The sequence below is a fragment of the Protopterus annectens genome, chromosome 3.part1 (assembly GCF_019279795.1).
Source record: "Protopterus annectens isolate FY-2018-M chromosome 3.part1, PAN1.0, whole genome shotgun sequence".
In the NCBI taxonomy this organism is placed as follows: Eukaryota; Metazoa; Chordata; order Ceratodontiformes; family Protopteridae; genus Protopterus; species Protopterus annectens.
In genome coordinates this window covers 1,150,115,922-1,150,136,257 of record NC_056732.1, presented here as the reverse complement: position 1 = coordinate 1,150,136,257, position 20,336 = coordinate 1,150,115,922, and the positions used below count along the sequence as shown (strand labels likewise).

At 38.4% G+C, this 20,336-nt stretch overlaps 1 protein-coding gene across 1 annotated transcript in view; it reads right to left on the bottom strand.

Moving 5' to 3' along the window:
• Nucleotides 1-20,336, bottom strand: part of COL22A1 (collagen type XXII alpha 1 chain) — a 2,341,282-nt gene that overhangs the window by 979,488 nt on the left and 1,341,458 nt on the right. Inside the window, exons 21-22 of the mRNA XM_044067281.1 lie at nt 19,306-19,359; nt 17,787-17,840 (exon numbers count right to left, since the gene is read on the bottom strand). Of these exons, the coding sequence (XP_043923216.1) occupies nt 17,787-17,840; nt 19,306-19,359 (108 nt within the window). The remainder of the gene's footprint in view (nt 1-17,786; nt 17,841-19,305; nt 19,360-20,336) is intronic.

The window sequence follows — 20,336 nt, the reverse complement described above, 5'->3', positions numbered from 1 at the left end:
TGGAAATGAAGTGCCTGAGAAGGGTGGTAGGATGCACACTGTGGGACAGATGAAGAAATGACGACATAAGAGCAGAAGCCAAGGTATCCCCAATTGCAGAAAAGATCAAAGAGGAGAGATGATGGTGGTTTGGACATGTACAGAAAAGCAGAAAACAATGTGGTGAGGAAGATTTGGGACAGACAGGAAGAAGTTGAGGACACGAGGATATTCAGCAAAGAGGTGGATGGATTGTGTGAAAGAAGATCTGTGATAGTCAGGCATGAGTGCTGAAGAAGGCAGGAGTGTGGCACTGAATTGAGAGAGTTGGTGACAGTTAACATAATACCCCGACCCCATGTAGAAAAAAATAGGAAAGGGGGGGGGGCTGATGATGATTTAACTGTGCATTGTACACCTACTGTATCTCCCATTAGCAAGCCTAGCAGATGTTGGGAACCTTTCTCCTCATTGCAGAATCTATGTGAAACACTCATTCTGCTCAGAAACACAGAAAATGCATACAGTAGAAAATGTTAGTTGCTTATGCATCAAATTAATACCAGATGCCTAAAAGTAACTCAGTAAATTGACACAGTCGATAGGCTGCTCATCAGGAAAGTCCTCCCTGCACATAGCTGCTTTGTCCCACACACTTTACATTAATGATATGAAAGGAGACAGCCCAAGCCCACTTAATGATAAACTCTTACAGTGCTATGGATGCAGACAGACTACTAAAGGGATGAGAATCTCCAGCCATTCTACTTTTTTCTTTTCTGTTCTTTTTTTCTTCTTTTTACATGAGAGAACCACTGCATCTGTAATGTTGACTTGTAAGGGATAGAGAGATAGCTGCCAATTCTTGCATTTTAACACAATGTTTCAATGTGACACTCTGACACATTGTAGTGATAAAGTCCAGAATTGGATGAAGGTGCTTAATTATGTTTGTTCAATTAATTTGATTCAGTAAGTTTGTTCCTGTGTGCTTTACAGCCTAATTATTGTGGTGGATGCAGCACTACACTATCCGGGTGGTTATTTCTTGTTTGCATAGTTTAGAATGACTACACTACATGTTAACTTTTGGGCAAAAAACTCCTGAAGATTTTGAACTCTGCTGATTTTCCCTCCTCTGAGCTGACCAATCACCAGTTAGAATGGAAGTGTGGGAGGAAGCCATAGCTTTTGGAAGCTGGGCAGTTGTTGGGTCTTGGGCAAGACGCAACCCATAAAGCCTAAAGACTACTTCATCAGTGAGGAAATCAAACATCTACTATTATAGGTAAGTCTTCTTCTTCTTCTTTCGGCTATTCCCGGTTAGGGGTTGCCACAGCAGAACTCCGGTCCGCTAATGATTGGCAGCAGATTTTTATGGTGCCAAGGTGCCAGCCTGACACCCAACCTTCAATGAAGGCACCTACTATTATAGGTAAGTGTAACTTATAAAACTTTCTTTTTATATCAGGAAAGAGAAGAGTGTGCAACTAAAGAATATAAAGTGGATATTTTGGCAGAGTCATCACAGAAAATGTAACTTGAGTGGAAACTGAAGTAGTATAATTAGTGAAAATATAAGAGGAAACAAGTAAAGCAGAATGCAGAAGAAAACGGTGGTACATGACATCCACATGAATATTAGTGATGGGGTGTTAACTGTCAGCACGTGATTGACACTGAAATTATATCTGTTAGTATATCTGAATATGTCATTAGCTACAGCTCTGGTGAGGGTTGATGGTAGAATGTACGGGATATATGGAAAACATGTATTTTCTATCAGCCTTTTTACGTAATGATGCTATTTATTTATCTGTTTATTTATTTAATTACTGTTGAATCTGAGAATGTCTGATTGGGAAAATCCCCTTTTTAGTGAAGGCCTGAGGGGGAAATGTATTATATACATTTGAAATTAGCATCTTCTTGATGGGGATCACTTCCCACCATAATCATAATGTTCAAAAGATAAATGCAGCAATAGTAGCTTTTAGAAGCTAATAACAAATGCGTTGGCACAGTACTAAATAAAGTTGGCAGTATTAAAAGTCGGTAATAGTAGATATAGGTAGGTGCACTGAGGCAGTGGGTCATGTGAACTAGAGCGGAATTGATTCTTATTCTGCAGGAAGCACTTAAAGCTTAATGTTATTTGACAAAAAATCAAGTCTAGTGACAACAGCTCCAACACATGGGCTAATAAAATAGGTGATATAGTCATTATAAAGGGTATCAGTTAAAAAAGAAAAAAAAAAATTGTATTGTTTACTCCTTTTCAAAGGATGGGAACAGACTGAGCAGGATGAATAATGATTAACAAGTAAATAAAAAATAGCTATTTTAGTAAAACTGCCGTCTGCTTTTCACAGTTCTACATACAAAAAAAGAGGCTAAAAAGCAAGAGGAGAATTCCTTCAGGAAATAATTCAACATTTTATTATATTTTCCTTGGCATGCACATAGTAAGATATATGTAATGAAGCACTGATGTATGTGTTATGATGCCCTGACACAACATTTTCCACAAACAAGATAAGCAGGTTGTATTTTAAGAAAATCTTTTCAAACCATATACTCTAAAAAAAGAATCCACAAGATGGCAGCACTGACCAGTGATGACATTTGAACATTGCATTTCAGGTGTTTTTATCTTTCTGAGTACAACTGAATTGAACAGACTGCATGGTGCTACATTTAAGTAGCAGCAAAACTTACTATGTTTTTCTAATTATATTTGAAGTGAAAATGAATGAACTCTGCGTTGGTTCAGTGGACTTATAAATGCCACTTATGCAGCTGCATTTTTAAAGTGTTCTAGAAGCAGAATACTCATTATTTTTTTTTTTTTTACTTTTTGACAGTACAACTGGAAGCCTTTATTTGGATGTTTTCTAACAAAACTTCAGAAGTCATCATTATGGCTCATTGATGCTTTCCCATCCAGAGCAGCTCTAGGGAGATTTTTCAAGAATGCTGTCAGTTATGAGGTGACATTGGATGCCTTCGCCCCAGCAGGAGCTCTCCAGGCCCCTCTGATGTCCACCCTGGTGCTTCCTCAAGGGCTTCCATCATGGGGAGCTCTGCCTGACCCCACTCATGCAGGCAGGAGCTCTCCAGGCCCCACTACTGTCCGTCAGTTGCTCCCTTAAGGACTTCCATTATGGGGGGCTGTGCCTGACCCTGCTCACCCAGGCAGGAGCTCTCCAGTCTGCGCTGCTGTCCGCTCTAGTGCTCCCTTAAGGACTTCCATGGTGGGGAGCACTGCCTGACCCCCCTCACCCAGGAAGGAGCTCACTCAGCCCTGCCAATATCTGCCTCTCTCCCCCTTCCAGACTTCCATCCCAGAGGGGACATGGTCCGTACCCACTCACCCAGGCGAGAGCTGTTCTGTACCAGTCACTTTTCACCTCTCTCTCCCCCTTCCAGACTTCCGTCCCAGAGGAGGCATGGTCCGTACCCACTCACCCAGGTGAGAGCTGTTCTGTACCAGTCACTTTTCACCTCTCTCTCTCCCTTCCAGACTTCCATCGGGACTGACCCCCTCTGGGGTCCCACTTCTAACCAGGACAGAGAGCTCTTTTCCAGGGTTGCATATCTCCTAACTGCTGCCAAATCATGCAGTGTCATGCATGCTCTTAGAGCCTCTCAGGGGATCTTCACAGCCTCATGGAACTCTGTTGGGCCATGAAGCCTCAGACAGTCCCTCATCCAGACTTCCGTGACACCGGTTCTTCACTTTGCCTTGCACTTAGGGCTTTCAATCTCACAGGGGAGATGGCCCTGGGTCCCCCCATCTCTGCACTTTTTGTGGCACACTTCAGTCTCTCACCCCCATGGTGCCAGGTGCCGAAGAATGTGCATCGCTTTAAGCCTTCTGGCATGTGGCCTCTTGCCTCCTGGGTGGTGCTTTTCACAGAGTGGCATCCCCACAGTGTCTGGTGAAGGACGGGAGGCCAGCCTGCCTGCCCTGGTGTGAGATAACATGGCTGCCCTAACTCTACTCCCATGGGGGCTGGGAGAATGTGATTGCAGATCTGGCTTCCCGGGGTGGCCCTCAAGTGTCCCAGTTTAGGTCCTGTAACAAAATGCTAACCTTGCAATTACTTGATGTCAGTCAACTATCATCTCAGTGCTGTCCGCTTATCAGATTTGGCTAAAGCCCATCAGGAATACTTGACTGATGGTTCCCAGCTTCTGTGACAGAAGAAGTCTTACAAATACCTTGCAAAAGGAGAATCAGCAGGATACATGAGTGACAAGCCTGGGCAATCTCTGCCTAATCATACTACCAGAATCAGTATAGTGGAAGCTGAAAAGCTCTCTTCAAATTAAAACCAAGCAAAGCATTTGGACTCCAATTTGCATCCAGGGAAGTACGTTTAAACTACTGCACTTATCTAACCATTTAAATGGCTTTTAAGAAGACTGGCAAGTTTCAGACTTATCTTGTTTTTTTTTTTATATGGGACTAAGTAATGGTAGATTGTTTGCTTTGCTCTCCTCCATTTACCTTATTTTGGCTTGCCGACATCTGTATTAACAGGCAATGCACCCAAGTATTAAAAATGGGATTGTTTCCCAACACTGAGGTCCTAAAGGGTCTGAGACCGAGGTTAGCACAGATTTAGACACACACCCATTTGCTGATGTTTTTTTATTTATTCCTGCTTAACATCACCATTAGGAATGATAAGTGTGTAGGTGTACCGGATGTGTACCCCTAAGGTTATGATTTCAACTCTTTTAAGTTGCTACATCTTGAAACCTTTGACTCACTTTCTGCCAAACTCCATTATAAAAATTCTTCTTACATAACTTGTCACACACTTTACCCTCTCTGTTAATCCCAAGGTCCTCCATTATTCTGCCACATATGCCTACTCAATAGTTGCTCTCTCTCTCTCTCTCTCTCTGGCAGTCCCATCTCTCACAGTAAACTTAAAATTTCCTTTATTTAGAAAGGATGTTGTATCACATTACCCACCTACAACTGCAAGCCAATTGTCAGTCTCCAAACATTGCATATCACCTAAATCTCTCACTCCTATGCAGCCTTGAACACTCCATCTTGTCCACTAACCCCCTCTTTCTTCAGTTTTGTACATATGTGTATTCAGTTTTCCTTATTTACATATGTACTGTCCATCCCTTAGCAAATTCATCGTTATAGTATTCAAATGGTTTTCTGTCCCTTTTCATGTGGCAGACTTGTAATACTGTGAACAGAACTTGTATCTTTACTGACTGCTCTTTATACCTTCCACTTCTATTGTTTGCTACTTGTGAAAGTCTATTCACCCTGGCCATGCTTGCAATTGCTCTAAAGACAGCATTATTTATATATTGTGAATAGTGGTGTGATAGTTATTTATCTTCAGAATTGAAGACTGGTACAGACAAATCTTTTTTTAAACTCAGAAATGGTATTAGTCATGCTCTGAGGATCCCCAAAAGTGCAGGTGTTTACATTCCTTGTCTTCAAATCTTGCTTATACGATGGGAATAATAACAAAACAATAAGAAAAAAAGTACACGTGTGCATTTTTACATACTATAACAATACATGTTGAAATATATCACTGTCGCAGTAGCCATTACAATATGAAACATATCATTCCAAGAATACTGTTATGTCAGTCCAATCTAAAAAGCTTCAGCTCCTTCCTCATGTACTTAGCACAAAAGTATGTGTGCAGACATGCCACAACTCTGAACTTTCTTGCCCCATGTATGGAGGCCTAAAGCTCTCAGGAAAGTCATGTCAGAAGTGCAAAATGGATGAAGGTTACCTCACACCAGCCAGGGAAGGTGAAGAAAAGGTAGATGTAAGGAAGGTACTTGTCCTGCACTACTTTTGTGGTAAGTAAACTTACATAACTATACTCTATTATCCATTAGAACACTGTTGCTGTATCTATTACAATATGACATGATTGTCAAAGCTTGGAAAGGAAAGGTAGATGGAAAACGCTAGAGTTTGGATTCAATGAAGAGCAAATGTAGCAAAACCAGGACTGGTTCTGGAAACTGGGTTGAGCTTGTACTATTTAGTAGAAGTATGAATTGTGGACTAAGTGGCTGGTTCTAGATTGGATGTAGAATAAACACTATTCTAAAAAGTCCCAGAATTGGCCACAACTCTGGTAGAATGAGCCCTGGACTTTTGAGGAGGATTTTTGCCATGGCTAGAGTTACACCTGAATAGCATAAGGCAGTCATCTGGAAATGGTTTGTTTAGATACTGGCTGACTTTCATTTCTTACTAAAAAAGACACAAAAGACTGGCAATAATGTCTTTAGTTTTGTACAGATAATATCTTAGTTGCCTGTGGACAACCAGGTTATGGAGAATCCTTTCTCCATTGTTTTTGCTTCAGGATAGAACACAGGCAGATGCATAATTTGGTAAAATGTAAATTCTGAAACAACCTTAGGTATAAAGGAATGGTTGGTTCTAAGACTCACTCTAGCTTTATGAAAGATGAGAAAAGGATGAGTAAACATAAGGGCCTGCAATTCAAATACCTATCAACATAAGGGCCTGCAATTCAAATACCTATCTAGCATAAGTCAAAGCAGTCAGTAAAGCAAGTTTTTAAGTAGGACATTTCAGAGAACTGGCTGTAGGTTCAAAAGCAAACAGAAGTAACTCCGCCAAAATGAAGTACAGATCCAGGGAAGGAGAAGCTTCTTTCTAAGTGGCCTGATAATGTAAACCCCTTTTAAAATTGTTTAACTTGGAAGGAAGAAAAAAAGGGTGAGATACAATGGCAGACAAGCAGAAATTGCTATCAGAATGACTTTACTTGAAGGGTACATTAGGCCTAAATTGTGCAATTCACTCAGGTATTGGAGGACCAGTGGTATCATCACTTGGGATGGGTCCTGTCTTCATTGTGGCACCAACCAGAAAATGGTTTCCATTTATCTAAGAATGATTTTCTACTTGCAGATTTCCTTGTCTCCTTCAATACCTGTAGCACATTGCTCAGAGGAAAGGTGCCTAAAAATCTATCATTTATACAGTTAGACTAAGATTTTGAATGTTGGTATGAATCAATGATCATTTCTCTTGTGTGAGCAAGTTCAACCCGTGAGGCAGTTTTTGGTAATGCCCCTGACCACTTATATGACAAGGCAGAACTGATGTTATTTGGACTGACAGGAAGTCAGCAGAAGCATATTTGCCAAATCCTTCTGAATCTTCAGAAGGACTTTGAATATTCAAAGAAAGGGAGGACCATAAGGGAACATTAATGTCTAAGGGAATCAGACTGTATCTGTTTTCCAGGCTTCTATGCAAGGTGTCCTGGAACACACTTAGTTCTGTTGTCTGAGATAGGAGGCTAATAGCTCTACTTCGGGAGTTTTCCACAGGTGGATAATCTCCTGGAAGACCTCTGGGTGTAGCTCCCACTTGTGAAGCTCTATCCCGGATCTGTTCAAAAAGTCTATTACTGTATTATGCAATGACCGAATGTATGCTGCCAGTGCATTTAAAAGGTGCTGAATTGTCAAATTCCAGACAGTCATGGCTTTTGAGAAGAATGGGAAGCTACATTTTAGTAGCAGCAAACCTTATGTTTTTTCTAATTCCCCCCGTTTGTTTATGTACTACATCAGTATGTTGTTGTCTGTTAAGACTTACAGAGGTGCAGATGTAAAAGTTGAGTTTTATAGTTTTTATCAGGACCATTGTCTCCTTGAAATCCTCAAGTGAGACTCCTAAATTCCCTGGACCTTGAGTTTTTGAGACATTTCCTCCCATGTGAAGTCTGAGGCATCTGTGGCAAATAATAGAAATGGGATGGGGAGAAAGGGGAAGTCATGGATTCATGGAAACTTGACTGACCCACTAATTGAGTTCCTTCATTGCAAAGCTGACAACAGGAATTGGAAAGGTTACAGAATGTAGATGTTGAACTCAAAGGGATTTGAAGAACCACTGAATACTCCTCATGCAAAGTCTGGTGGGGGAACTATGAGGATGGACAAAGCCATAAATCATAAAAACCTCAGGAAGTCCCTTGTTGTGAACATGTTTGGTTGGAGAATAGTTAGAAATTGACAGTGGTATAAATTATTTTGCTGAAGGAAGAAAGGCTGCCATTGGAGATTTGTACAAAAGGCAACCTGGAAAGATAATTCTCTGAGAAAGGACCAAGGATAACTTCTTCAGATTCAGATTGAAGCCCAGGTTGCTGAGGAAATGCTTTATGGACTGAAGGGTGCTGTAGCTGTAAAAATGCTGATATTAGGCGATTGTCCAGGTAAGTGTATAGATGAATGCCTTGTAGTCTGCAAAAGGCTATGCCTTGGGGAAAGCCCTTGATGAAGTGTCTCAGGGTGGTAGAGAGACCAAAGTGTAAAGAGGTTAACTGAAAATACAATCCCATGTCAAAGAATCTCAGGAAATATTTGTTTTTATGTAGACTGTGCTGTGTAAATAGGCATCTTTGAGATCTAGAATAATGAGGAAAACCCTGATAATGGAGGAGGATATGTAATTTCAGCATTTTGAATTGTGGAGCAAGAAGAGACATGTTCAGTTTTGAAAGGTCTAAAATGGGTCATCAAGTTCCTTCTTCTCTGGAGACCAATAAATAGTCTTGAATGGAAGCCTTTTCCATGCTGAGATGGAGGAACTGGAACTTTTATCCCCCAAGTTAGAATTTCTGGTAAAACGTGAGGTAGAAGATTAGTCTGGCTCCTTGGAGGGCATGGAATTCAAGACTAAATGGGAGGGGATGCCCACTGAAGTCTGTAATCATGTTGAATGATATTTAACATGCAAGAAGCTGAAGTTATTGATTTGCAAACTGGAAATCAGCAGGAAAGACTGTCTAAGATGTTAACAGGAAAACCAGGGGGAGGGGTTGGAGGTGAGGATAGTTGTAGGTTTTCTTTTGAAATAAGGAACATTGAAACCAACCTCCTTTATTTTTACCATCACATTGCTGTTTGTTCTTAGACTTATAGAGGTTTTGAAAGAAAGACCCTGAGTTGAATTCAATTTCTTTTGTTTAACACCCTGCATTAATTTGCCTCTTACTTCCAGTTTCTTAATCATCTCGGCTGAGGAATTGCCAAATAACATATCTTTATATCAAGAGGTAGCATATAAAAGCAGATCCTTTATTTCTTCTGGGTAATTCTGTAGTCTTAACATTTACAATAGTAGCAGCTTTGGAGACAGCATCCACAGCATTATAAGAAAAATGTATAGAGTGTTTAGTGACTTTAGGAGCAGAATCAACTATTTCTAACAGACTGAATTTAATCTCTGAGTTAGAGAGGTTAGACAAAGATTTTTGTATATTTGCAACAAAACTGAAAGATGTAGAAAGTTTTTGCCCTAGCTATCAAAGGCACAATTATCTTAGTAATTTGTTATAGGATTAACCGAAAAAGGGCTTTAGTACTTCCATTGCCATGGAAATAAATGATGAAAGAGTCTAATAGATGTTTTCTACAGAGAAACTTGTAAGTATCTAGTACTCTAAGGAACCTATCAGATTTTATTATTTATTTATTTTGGGTGCTGGGCACGGTGGTGCAGTGGTTAGCATTGTCGCCTCACAGCAAGAGGTTCTCTGGTTTGATCCTCGGCTGGGGTGCCTTCTGTGTGGAGTCTGCATGTCCTCCCTGTGGTCACGTGGGTTTCCTCCAGGTGCTCCGGTTTCCTCCCACATCCCAAAGACATGCTGCAGGTGGATTGGACACTCTAAATTGGCTCTAGGTATGAGTGTGTGCCTTCTGTGGAAGGTTGGGTGCCAGGCTGGCAACTCGACACTGTAAAACTCCACTGCCAATCATGAGCGGACAGGTGATCCACTGTGGTGACCCCCTAACCGGGAAAAGCCAGAAGAAGAAGAATTTATTTTGGGTGCCAGGGGATGGGGATCTCTGGAAAGTGATGCTGTGATAAAGGCATCTTCTAAAGCACCTTAGACTGAAGGAATTTACATAGGTTTAGGTGAGTCCATTCTGAGCAAAAGTTAATACTTTTTTTTTTTTTTTTTTTTTTGTGAGTCTGACATTTTGGAGATGGTATTACCAAAGGAAATTTCCTCATCTTAGGAGTCTGAGAAAGAGTGTCCTCATATTCTGAATCACAAACTGTAGGGGAAGAGATTTGTGAGGCATAATAAGATCCTTCTTGATCAGATTCAGAAAGAGCTTCCTATTCGGAGGAAGGAGATCTCTTTCTTTTAGCTTGAGTGGAAAACAAAGTAGATGGAAAGGAAATGGAAGGCACTGGATGGCTATAAATGTGCCATGTATAAAATGAAACTGGTGCTATTGGCACCCTTTATTGGAAGCAGGAGCAGGAGGAGAAAGCAGGTGCTTTTGTCTTCTGAGTGCACTTTTTAGGAGTCTTGTAATGCATGATCTTTGGTCATGAAGTCATAGGCTGGACTTCCATGTGCATCCTCCTGATATTTTACCTTATTGATACTTGGTGTATGCCCTACAATTGAGATGAAGTGCAGTTTTCCCTTCCCAACCAATTTCACTGGATGAATAGTCTGAAGTCACCTGTGGGGTTCCTAAGCCATAGCAGACTGATGGTCCAAGGACTGCATAAGTTCATCAATGGAGTCATTGATGCCAGACTACAGAAAAGAAGTGACATCCAAGATTTGTCAGTCACCTCTTTTGTCAACGTCCTCTTCTTCTTCTTTGTGGAGGGGGGTCTACTGCTGGGAAATTGGACAACATGGTTTCTTGCACCAATGTTTATTTTCAGGAAAAATCTTGCATGACTTGTGACCTTCTTCACTGTTTGTGGTGTAGAACACAGAGAAATCTGACATGGCTTGACAATGTATTCCTCACCTAAGCAAATGACACAATTAGAATGCATGTCATTATATGGACTTTGTCTTCCACAACAGCATTTGACTTTTCTGACAGACATAAGTAACATTTTTTTGAATAATCTCTAATAAGAAGGAAGGGTCTGCAATGGGTACTTATCTGCCTGATGTTGTAGCTGAAGCCAACTGGCAGACTATTAAGCTGACAAAAGTCTGCACAGTTGTATTAATGCTAAGAATGCTCTTTGTTTTAGTCTGCCCATATGTGCTTCATATATCAACACATACATACTGACATGCTTAGTACAACTGTACAGTGCATGATAAAGGAGCCTGAAACTTTGTGGACTGGACATACGATAGCCTTGGCAGGACACAATCCATTTTGTAATGGCTACTACAACAGAAATGCAATGTTATGAGGAATACGCCATCTGTCCTTAAGGAAAAGGCTATATTAGTCCAGATGGATGACTGTACCATCAAGTCCTCTCTTTAACAGAACAGGATTACTTTGCAGACTGTTACTATCATATGTAAAGAAACTGAGACATATGTACTTATTTGCCTGATGTACTATGGTAGTTGTGTCTTTAAAGGGAATTACCATTACATGGGTAAGTGTGTCAAAACAATTCTTCACTAGAGCAGTTTGGTAAAGCTTCTTGTTGATTCCCCACCAGGTTTAAAGCCTGTTCAGTTACTCACCTTGACCATATGGGAGTCTCTCAGTCTGCTTGGCTGTAGTACTAACATTTTTATTTATGGGAAGGTTTTTGTGAATGCATGTCATTTGTTTTACTTTCCTGTTCTAAGAACTCACAACTTGACCAGCAACATACTGTGTATGTGGAAAGCTCTGATTTTTGTTTAAGAAAGGGAGAAATTCTCTTGGCTTTTTAATAGCCCAGAATTTAGACATAACTACAGTAAAGAAGTCAGGGTAATTATGCTTTGTGATACCTCCACCACTGGTGGCAGCTGGTCAGGCTACAACAGCCAGTTTGTCATTGCACAGCTATGTCAGGTCACTATGGTGCCTGAGACAGTTAGACGTAGATGTAGGCTGAAAGAAGAGGATACATATAGACTTGTGAACATAGAACATGAGCATGAGTCACAAACATGGGAAATGAGTTGTAAAAAAACACAGAAAGGGGTAATACCACTGGAGAGGTATCATTAGCCTTTTCCTGGGGAAATGCTTTGTGCATATAAATATGAGTTTAAGTCACAGTTGCTACTGGAAAAGTTTGCATTTAAAGGCAGTGGACTCAGACTGAGGTGGATAAAATCTGAGAAGTCAGAGATTATAGCCCTGTTCTGTAGTTGTACATTGCAGGCATTATTTGAATACTGTAGGTATTAGTCATAACCCAAGGCAGTACTGTGCATATACTATAAGCTTTTAGGGCCAGTGACTGTCCTTTGTAGGCATAATTAATGGGAGTGGTATAAAACTCATGGTCTGAAACTTCTGACTTTCATATATTTAATAAGACAAGTGTAGTTTTGCAGAGCCTGAGAAACCCAAGATAGGAAGCCTATTGAGACACATTCCTGTGTCATAAAAAGACAAGAGCATTAGGGAAATGTAGGAAAAAAATGAAAATTACACGCGGAAAGGGGTATTACATAAGCTAGCTGAAAAATAGGGTTCAGGTAAGAAAAGTGAGGTGACTAAAGGGATGCATCCAGCTTTATAAGTTATGCAGCAACATATATCATGCAATAATTGATAATCGAGAGAGAGAAAAAGAGAAACAAGTAAAGGAAATGTGAAAGAAAAGGAAAACTAATTATGTCAAGTTCAGCAGGCCCATGAAATTAGGGATAGAAGGGACAGGAAAGGAGAGTCTCGGCAGTATTCTGGAATCACTAAAGGAGTGTCTCGGCAGTATTCTGGAATCACTAAAGGAGAGTCTTGGCAGTATTCTGGAATCACTAAAGGAGAGTCTCAGCAGTATTTTGGAATCACTGGGGGTGATATGAAAGGACAGACTTAAAGAAGACTTACAACTAGGACAGAATGTTTGGAAGAGAACAGGCAGGAGGAAAGGGACCGACTGGACTAGGTGCTAAAGAATGTATGAGGAAAGGAACATCACCCTAAAGAATGGAGAGTAATGGGAAAGGCAAAAAGGGAGCAAGTGAAGAAGCAGTACTAAACATTTGTTATTTATTTATTTGCAGTTGGTTTACCAGGATAGTCCATTGGGCCATTTGAACCCGTTTTCAATGGAGTCCTGGGGAGAAAAGCTCCAATAGCACTCTAGGTTACAATAGTTTAAAGATTATATTTATACAAAGGTTGCAGTTTTGAACAAGACCTTTACAATTAATACAGCAAACATTGCAAGTAATACACACTAGTGATGAGGTTGGAGTTAAAACTGACTGGCAATGGAACATTGCATTGTACAGCAGAGAGGCATTTCTTCTTAGGAACATACAGTTCATAGTTACAGTCTGATTAATTGTTTACAAAACGCATATAAGTAGCAGCAGTCTGATGCAATATTTACAACTAACATATAAGTACTGGAATAAAAGTATATGGAGAGATGAATAGAAGGAGAAAGTTTTAGATGAGAATAAGATCGAGAGAGAAGAGAGAAAGAGAGGAAGAAGGAATCTAAGGCCTTGAATTAGGTGAAAAAAGGGTTTGTTTTCTATAGAAAGAATGGAACAGGAGTTTGATATCATTTGTTATGTGGGGAGAGAGCAGGAGCATTCCCATTGGGATATTAGTTGTGAGTGAAGAGATTTTATGAAAGAGTAATGGTTAGAAGTAGTACGAATGGAAGGTGGTAGGGAGTTCCAGAGACGTGCTAAACCATAAGATAGAAGATTTTTGCCTGGTGGATGGGATGGTTTGTGCACTTCTATTAGATTTTGATTACTGGACCTTAGTACTCGATCAGGAAGGTACATCTTAAAGGTAGAAGAGAGTGAAGGACAGAGGGTGGGGTTAAAAAGTATTAAAAAGGAAATGACAACATGGGAAAAATATCCAGGAAGTGGAAGAGGTAGAAAGACAATTGAAAGAAACTTATATATGAAGTCAGTAGAAAAGAAGAAAAAGTAATGAAAGTGCTGAAGAAATGGAGCAATAAAAGAATTTGGGATAGAGTAAAATAATGATAGAATAGGAGGAGGTAGTGCATTTAACATAATAATCAACAGATACTGTGACAGAATGCTTAAAAGAAAGAACAAGTAAGAATATGGAATTGTAAATCTGAGAACTGATAGGAGCTCTGTATGTTCGGCTTGAGGGATGGATAGGTCAGATCTCCAACAGACACAGCAAACACAAAATTGTTATCATCACTAGGCAGTGAGGAAATGGGAGGTTGCAAGGATGGAGTGAAAATATTACAAGCTAAATTACGTAAATTGCTCAAGAAGTTTGTAATTGAGATAAGGCTGGCAGAAGGAAGTTTCATAGCCCTGCAAAGGTGGTTACAAATAGGAGTGTAATATGGGATAAATAGAAAACAAACAATAAGGGAAATGAAACTGGGTCTTAATCACTGGAAAAAAAGATAGTCTAGTGTGAACACTGTAAAAAGCAACACACCACGTGTTACAAGCTAAATCACTGGAAACACTGCACAGGTAAGTATCATATGTCTTAAAATGCTAGGTTAATATAAATATCTAGACCATATCTATGGACAGTGATATAACTCGAGCTCACAAGTTCTAACATGTAAAGTTCTTTAAGGTTAAGGTTGATATTAATGGGTTGTAAGATATTCCAAAAACGAAAAGTATTGTCACAAAGTATATCAACAATCCAAACATGTGGCTGAAGAAATGCAATATATCATAAAAACAAGCTGTTATTGTCAGTAAGCGCTTTTGTAGTGCTTCACACACCACTTCCTCTGACCTTAACATAAAATATGAACTTGAAAGCCCATCCTATATAGGTAGGTAACTCAATTAACTCAAATTACTTAATTGGCATCTTGCAATGCTATCTAATTCTGTTCATTACATCTAAAACATCCACTACTTATTGACTTTGATACTACTTACATATATATTAACTGCTAGTTCATACTAAACCGATGAGTTAATTCATAAAAATACATAAAAATACATGATATATATTAAATTGAATAGTGTACATATAAATACTAGCCGAAGGCCTTGAATAATCATTAAAATTTATACACAAAAATGACCATAAAACAATTATGCTATTTGGCCAAAGGTCTGTTTCTAAGTATTGGTTTTAGGGGAATTCTCTAATTAAGGCCAGAGCCTCTATCAGCCCTTAGCCTGATAATCCAGCGTGTCTCTGATGTTTCTGTATTATTAGTGGTGTCTCCCCCTCTCTCATTTTCCTCTATCTTTTTTATTGCTTGGAACCTAAAAGCATGTCTCGAGTCTGTATTCTTAACATGCTTGGCTAAAGCATTTTTAAGGTTCTGATTTCTAATTTGTAGAAGATGCTAACATATCCTAAATCTCAGTTCCCTGTTAGTTTTACCTACATAAAAATTTGAGCAGATGTCACATACACCTATGTACACAATATTTTTAGTGTGGCAAGTAGCCTGTACGTTAAATGTAAATATTCTGCCAGTATCAGGATGTGAAAAAGTGTTGCTAGTGTCTATAAATTTACATTGGTTACATTTCCTGTACGGTGTAGTTCCTTTTATTGATGTTGCTTCTCCTTCCTTTTCTACCTTACCATCTCTAGGATAGCATAGGTGTCTTTTTAGAGATTTCTTATTCTTAAAGGAGAAGCCACAGTTTTCACCTACTATCTCCTTTATCTTAGCATCATGCATTAGAATGGGCCAATGTTTCTTAATTATTCCTGTCACAATGGACATGTTACTGGAATATTGTGTGGGAACTCTTACTACTATGTTTCTAAAATTTTACTTCTGCTACGAGTATAAATCCCAGTATAACCATTCTGTAATCTATCTATGCCTATCACAATGTCATTGGTGCAGCAGGTAGCACACTCAGATTTGGGGCAGAAAGCTGTGGTTCTATTCCCACACCAGGTAGATTGCTGAATCTACACAGCTGCACTCTTAAGTATGCCATACTTTGTATGAGACATTAAACTGAGGCCTCATCTGCTTGACTTGGTGGTAGATTAGGTGGATATAACAGATCTCATGCCACCTACAGTATATATATATATATATATATATATATATATATATATAATATATATATATATATATATATATATATTATATATATCTATATATATATATATATATATATATATATATATATATATATATATATATATATATATATATATATATATATATATATATATATATATATATATATATATATATATATATATATATATATATACATATATATATATATATATATATATATATATATATATATATATATATATATAGATATGTATATATAAAACACCAACCCAGAGAATGCACAGCCTTGGGAAACATAAAAAAAAAAAACAGTCGGTCTGATGCTTCCAATGTTCAGCGTTTAGACTTTTGATATTAGAAGCCTTTGACATTTTGAAAGAGTTCTTCTTCTTCTTCTTTCGGCTTTTCCCGGTTAGGGGTCGCCACAGCGGATCACCATGTCCGCACATTAATTGGCAGTGAAGTTTTACAGTGTCGAGTTGCCATCCCGGCACCCAACCTTCCACAGAAGGCACCGACATTTTGAAAGAGTACCATAAAATATTAGTTCCACTTGTTAATGGAACATATACAAGTAAGGGAAATTGCAGTTATTCAGTATGTGGCCCCTTTTTCAAAGGAGTGATCCTGCCACGTTTGAATAATTTTGTCAGTTGTGAAAAGGTTGCATCAGGAGCTTTTATCGTCTATGTGCTTTATGACTCATGTTATCTGCTTTTCGTAAGACCCACTCTGTTTCCACTCCAAGCTTATTTCACCAGTCCTGCTTGTGGGAAATGTGTACTCCTACTGTTATTAAAGGGTTAAAACATTATGTGAAGAAGTTACGTTTTACATATCAGTTTTACATATCAGAATATTTCCCAAATATCAGATTCTCATTATAAAACTATTCATGGTCAAAAGTAGTCAGCCAATCAGTGCTAGAGTTCATTATTCTTCTGCCTTTAATTTTGCACTGAAAATGAACACAAGTAGCGCATATGATTGTCTTAGTATTGCATTCTTTTCAGGGAGCATAGATCTGCACGTATAATCCACTAATGCAAAAGTAAACAGCCTAATCTTTTAATCCAACAGAATCTTTAATTTCCTGTCTCTCAGAGGTGAAATTGTCATTGTGATAGGTGATTTTTTTGTCTCAACTGGAGTATAGACTACCTATTATAGCTACAGCTCTAGAACAGAACCCCAAGGTCTTACAAACCACTTGCAATAAAATATGCAGATTTCCATAGTTAAAGAATAGTGTGCCACTAGTTCATTCCTTTACAAAGCCAAAATGCCTTCCAGTAGAATTCAGAATCATGGTATTAGTAGGCAGCTTTGTCATCAAACTCACCAACTTCATTCCGCTTGACAACACAACTAACCCATATAATTTCAGATTCCTCCCTGCTCATACCCCCGTTTCTACGATCACTCCTAAACTACACTTGACAGAACGTCTTTTTTTTTTTCTTTTTCTTCTCTCTGTAATCTCTTGGGATGAATGTGAATGTGGTCTATTGAGACCAGCATTCTACCCTGGTTAAAAAATGCCCAAAGCAAACTAAAAATCAATCCCTTGAATATAAGGTTCCCTTGTATGAGTACGCCTGCTTTACATAAACATGTTAAGGATAGCAGATACATAAACTGTATATCATAAAATATGCAAGACACAGAAAACAAACAAGTGAAGCAAATGAAAAAGCTTAATGTGCTAGATGATAAAGCATATAAAAGTTTGGTCTGCATTTTAAATTACATATCTAAGACTCCTGTGGTAGATAGCAGTCATACAATTAGGAATGCATAAGACTTTACTTACAGGATTTCCATTTAACCCATCTACTCCAGGCAGTCCTGGTTCACCATTCTTACCCTGTAAAAAAGAAAAAAAGGGGTTATAAAGATATAAAAACATCATTTCGGAAATATTTCATAATGCTTTAAATTATCTGTAGTGAATAAGAATTTTACCAGATCATCTGAAGGCTGTTCTGCATATATAATAAAATAATCTTTCGAGCATGTTGACTGAGTGAGAGAAATATGAATGGCTTATTCCTAATCCAGAACTTGATGTGTAGAAGTATCCCATTACAAAGCACAGCATTCCTGCTAACCTGTGTGCATTGAAGCAGGTGTCATTTGTGTTCTACTGAGGTACAGCAAGGTGCCAAGCAGTTCTGTACTTATTTAATCAGCAAACACTCAGACAAATTTCATTGTGGTAACCACCCTCGTTGCAGTGACACTGATGGTGTTCATATTCTCCGGTACGAAGTTGGTGCCTGCAGAGCACTGGTGTCTGCCTAGTCTGGAATTGTTAGTTTTTCCAAATTAACAAAACATAGTTTAAATGTATTTTTTTTTACAATGAACTAAGTCATTCTACAATGGGTGAACTACCCCCCCCCCCCAACATTTTGTGCTTCTATTTGTATCAAGTGTAGGAGCCTCATGTACTTATAAGTCGTGGACCTGAAACATTGTGCAAACTGCAATAAAATCCATTACACTTGTCAAATGACATGGGGGGGGGGGGCTCAGTATGTGCCTTAGCATCCTTCCCTACCTCCTGTTAGCCCTCAGCTCCCAGAACAGTGTCTGCAGGTTCAGATACATTTAATTTCAGAAATAGTCACAGTGCTTCATTTGTTTGCACAAACTCCTCACAAGATGAGTATTACTGGTAAGTACCTGACCACCCAGGGGTGTGATGAGGCCAAATGAGTTTTGAAATGATTCAGTCTGTGCTTCATTAAAGAGTAGTTACTTTATTCTCATTTTTTAAATTAATAGGGGACACAAGTAGACACTGTTTTATTTTATAATTCAGCTTGATTCATGCTTGGTATACTGATGAAGAATCCTCTTATAATGTCTGTATGTGTGAAGAGCTTTGCTATCCAGACTTATCTTATTCATATATACAAATGCTAAGAAGATGCACCTCATTTGAAATCAGCCATTTTAGTAATTGAGCATTAGGCCCACTGCAGTATAGTTGCATTATCATTATTAATTTAAAAGACTTAAAGATCATGTTTACAGATGTGAAACATGCTTTTATTTACAAACAAAAAAAGTTTTCTTCTGCATCTTTATGCTTGGGAACACTTTTTTTATGTGAAAAGAAAAGTGCAATTTAAAGCTTAAAAAATATCAGTTTTTAAAAGTTGCTTCTGAATGCTGATGATGAAATGTAGTAAGCCATGTTTACGGCATTAATACTCATAGGAGGGCAGGGAGCAGTTACATTGTTCTGGGTTCCAACTCTAATACTGCTGCATTACTGGCTACGTGTCATTGAAGCTGTTGTTTTCAAATGGCTGCTAACTTACCTTTGGACCTATGGCACCTGGAGGGCCATCTTTTCCTGGAACACCTGGAAAACCCTGCAATAGAAACAGACACAGTTTGTTGTTTGGTCAAACACAATGCTAAAATACACCCACTGATAAGTGTGTTGACTGCAAATATGTGACTGGTAGAGAAGTTCATGCTATGCCCCTCATTTTCAAATAATAAAACAAATTATTAGCTCATCTTAGCCATAGTGTTTCTTTTTATTGTAACTGGAAACTGATACATTTCTTTGAAGATTCTACACAGCAAAAACTCCAGCGGTAACACCAGGGTAAAGGTACAAACAATGTATTCCAAATAAAACAAAAGTGATCGCTTTTGCGTTAAAACTAAATGCTTCTTCAGACATAACTACTTCAAAAAGCACACTATTAAATAATAAGCAACATCCAATCAGCTTAGACATCCAATTAAAACATAAAGCACCAATACCAACTTCAATGAAAACAATAAAAATCATGTGTAAAAACTCTTAAACAAATTCTATTGATATAAGCAAAGCAAACTCTGTCCATAAATGCTAAAACAGTCTAGAAAATATATTCTAAATGTACTAATACATCAATAAATAATGCATCAAGGGTCTGTCTAACAAAAAAGGGGTGAGGGAAACTTTTTCATTCAGGCCATATTTTTTATCAGCATGTAACCGAATGATCTACTTAGTTTCTAAATGTTCTCTGTAGTTCTTCAAATTCCCTAATCTATTGGTTTCACTTACTAATTCAAAAGCCAAGAAGGTGAATTTATACGAAAGACTATTCTCTAAAACATGTCTAGCTAAGGCATTTGTCTCATCTTCGTTATTAATCGCATATATGTGCTCCCTTATTATCTCTCTCAATGTCCTATTCGTTTCTCTTATGTAAAAGGAAGAACATATCTGACAACTCGCTAAATAAACTAAATTACGTGTCTTGCAATCTGCATAATGATAGAATTGAAAATTCTTTCTAGTAACCGGGTGTGTAAAGTGATTGTCATTTGCCATGCATATACATTGGTT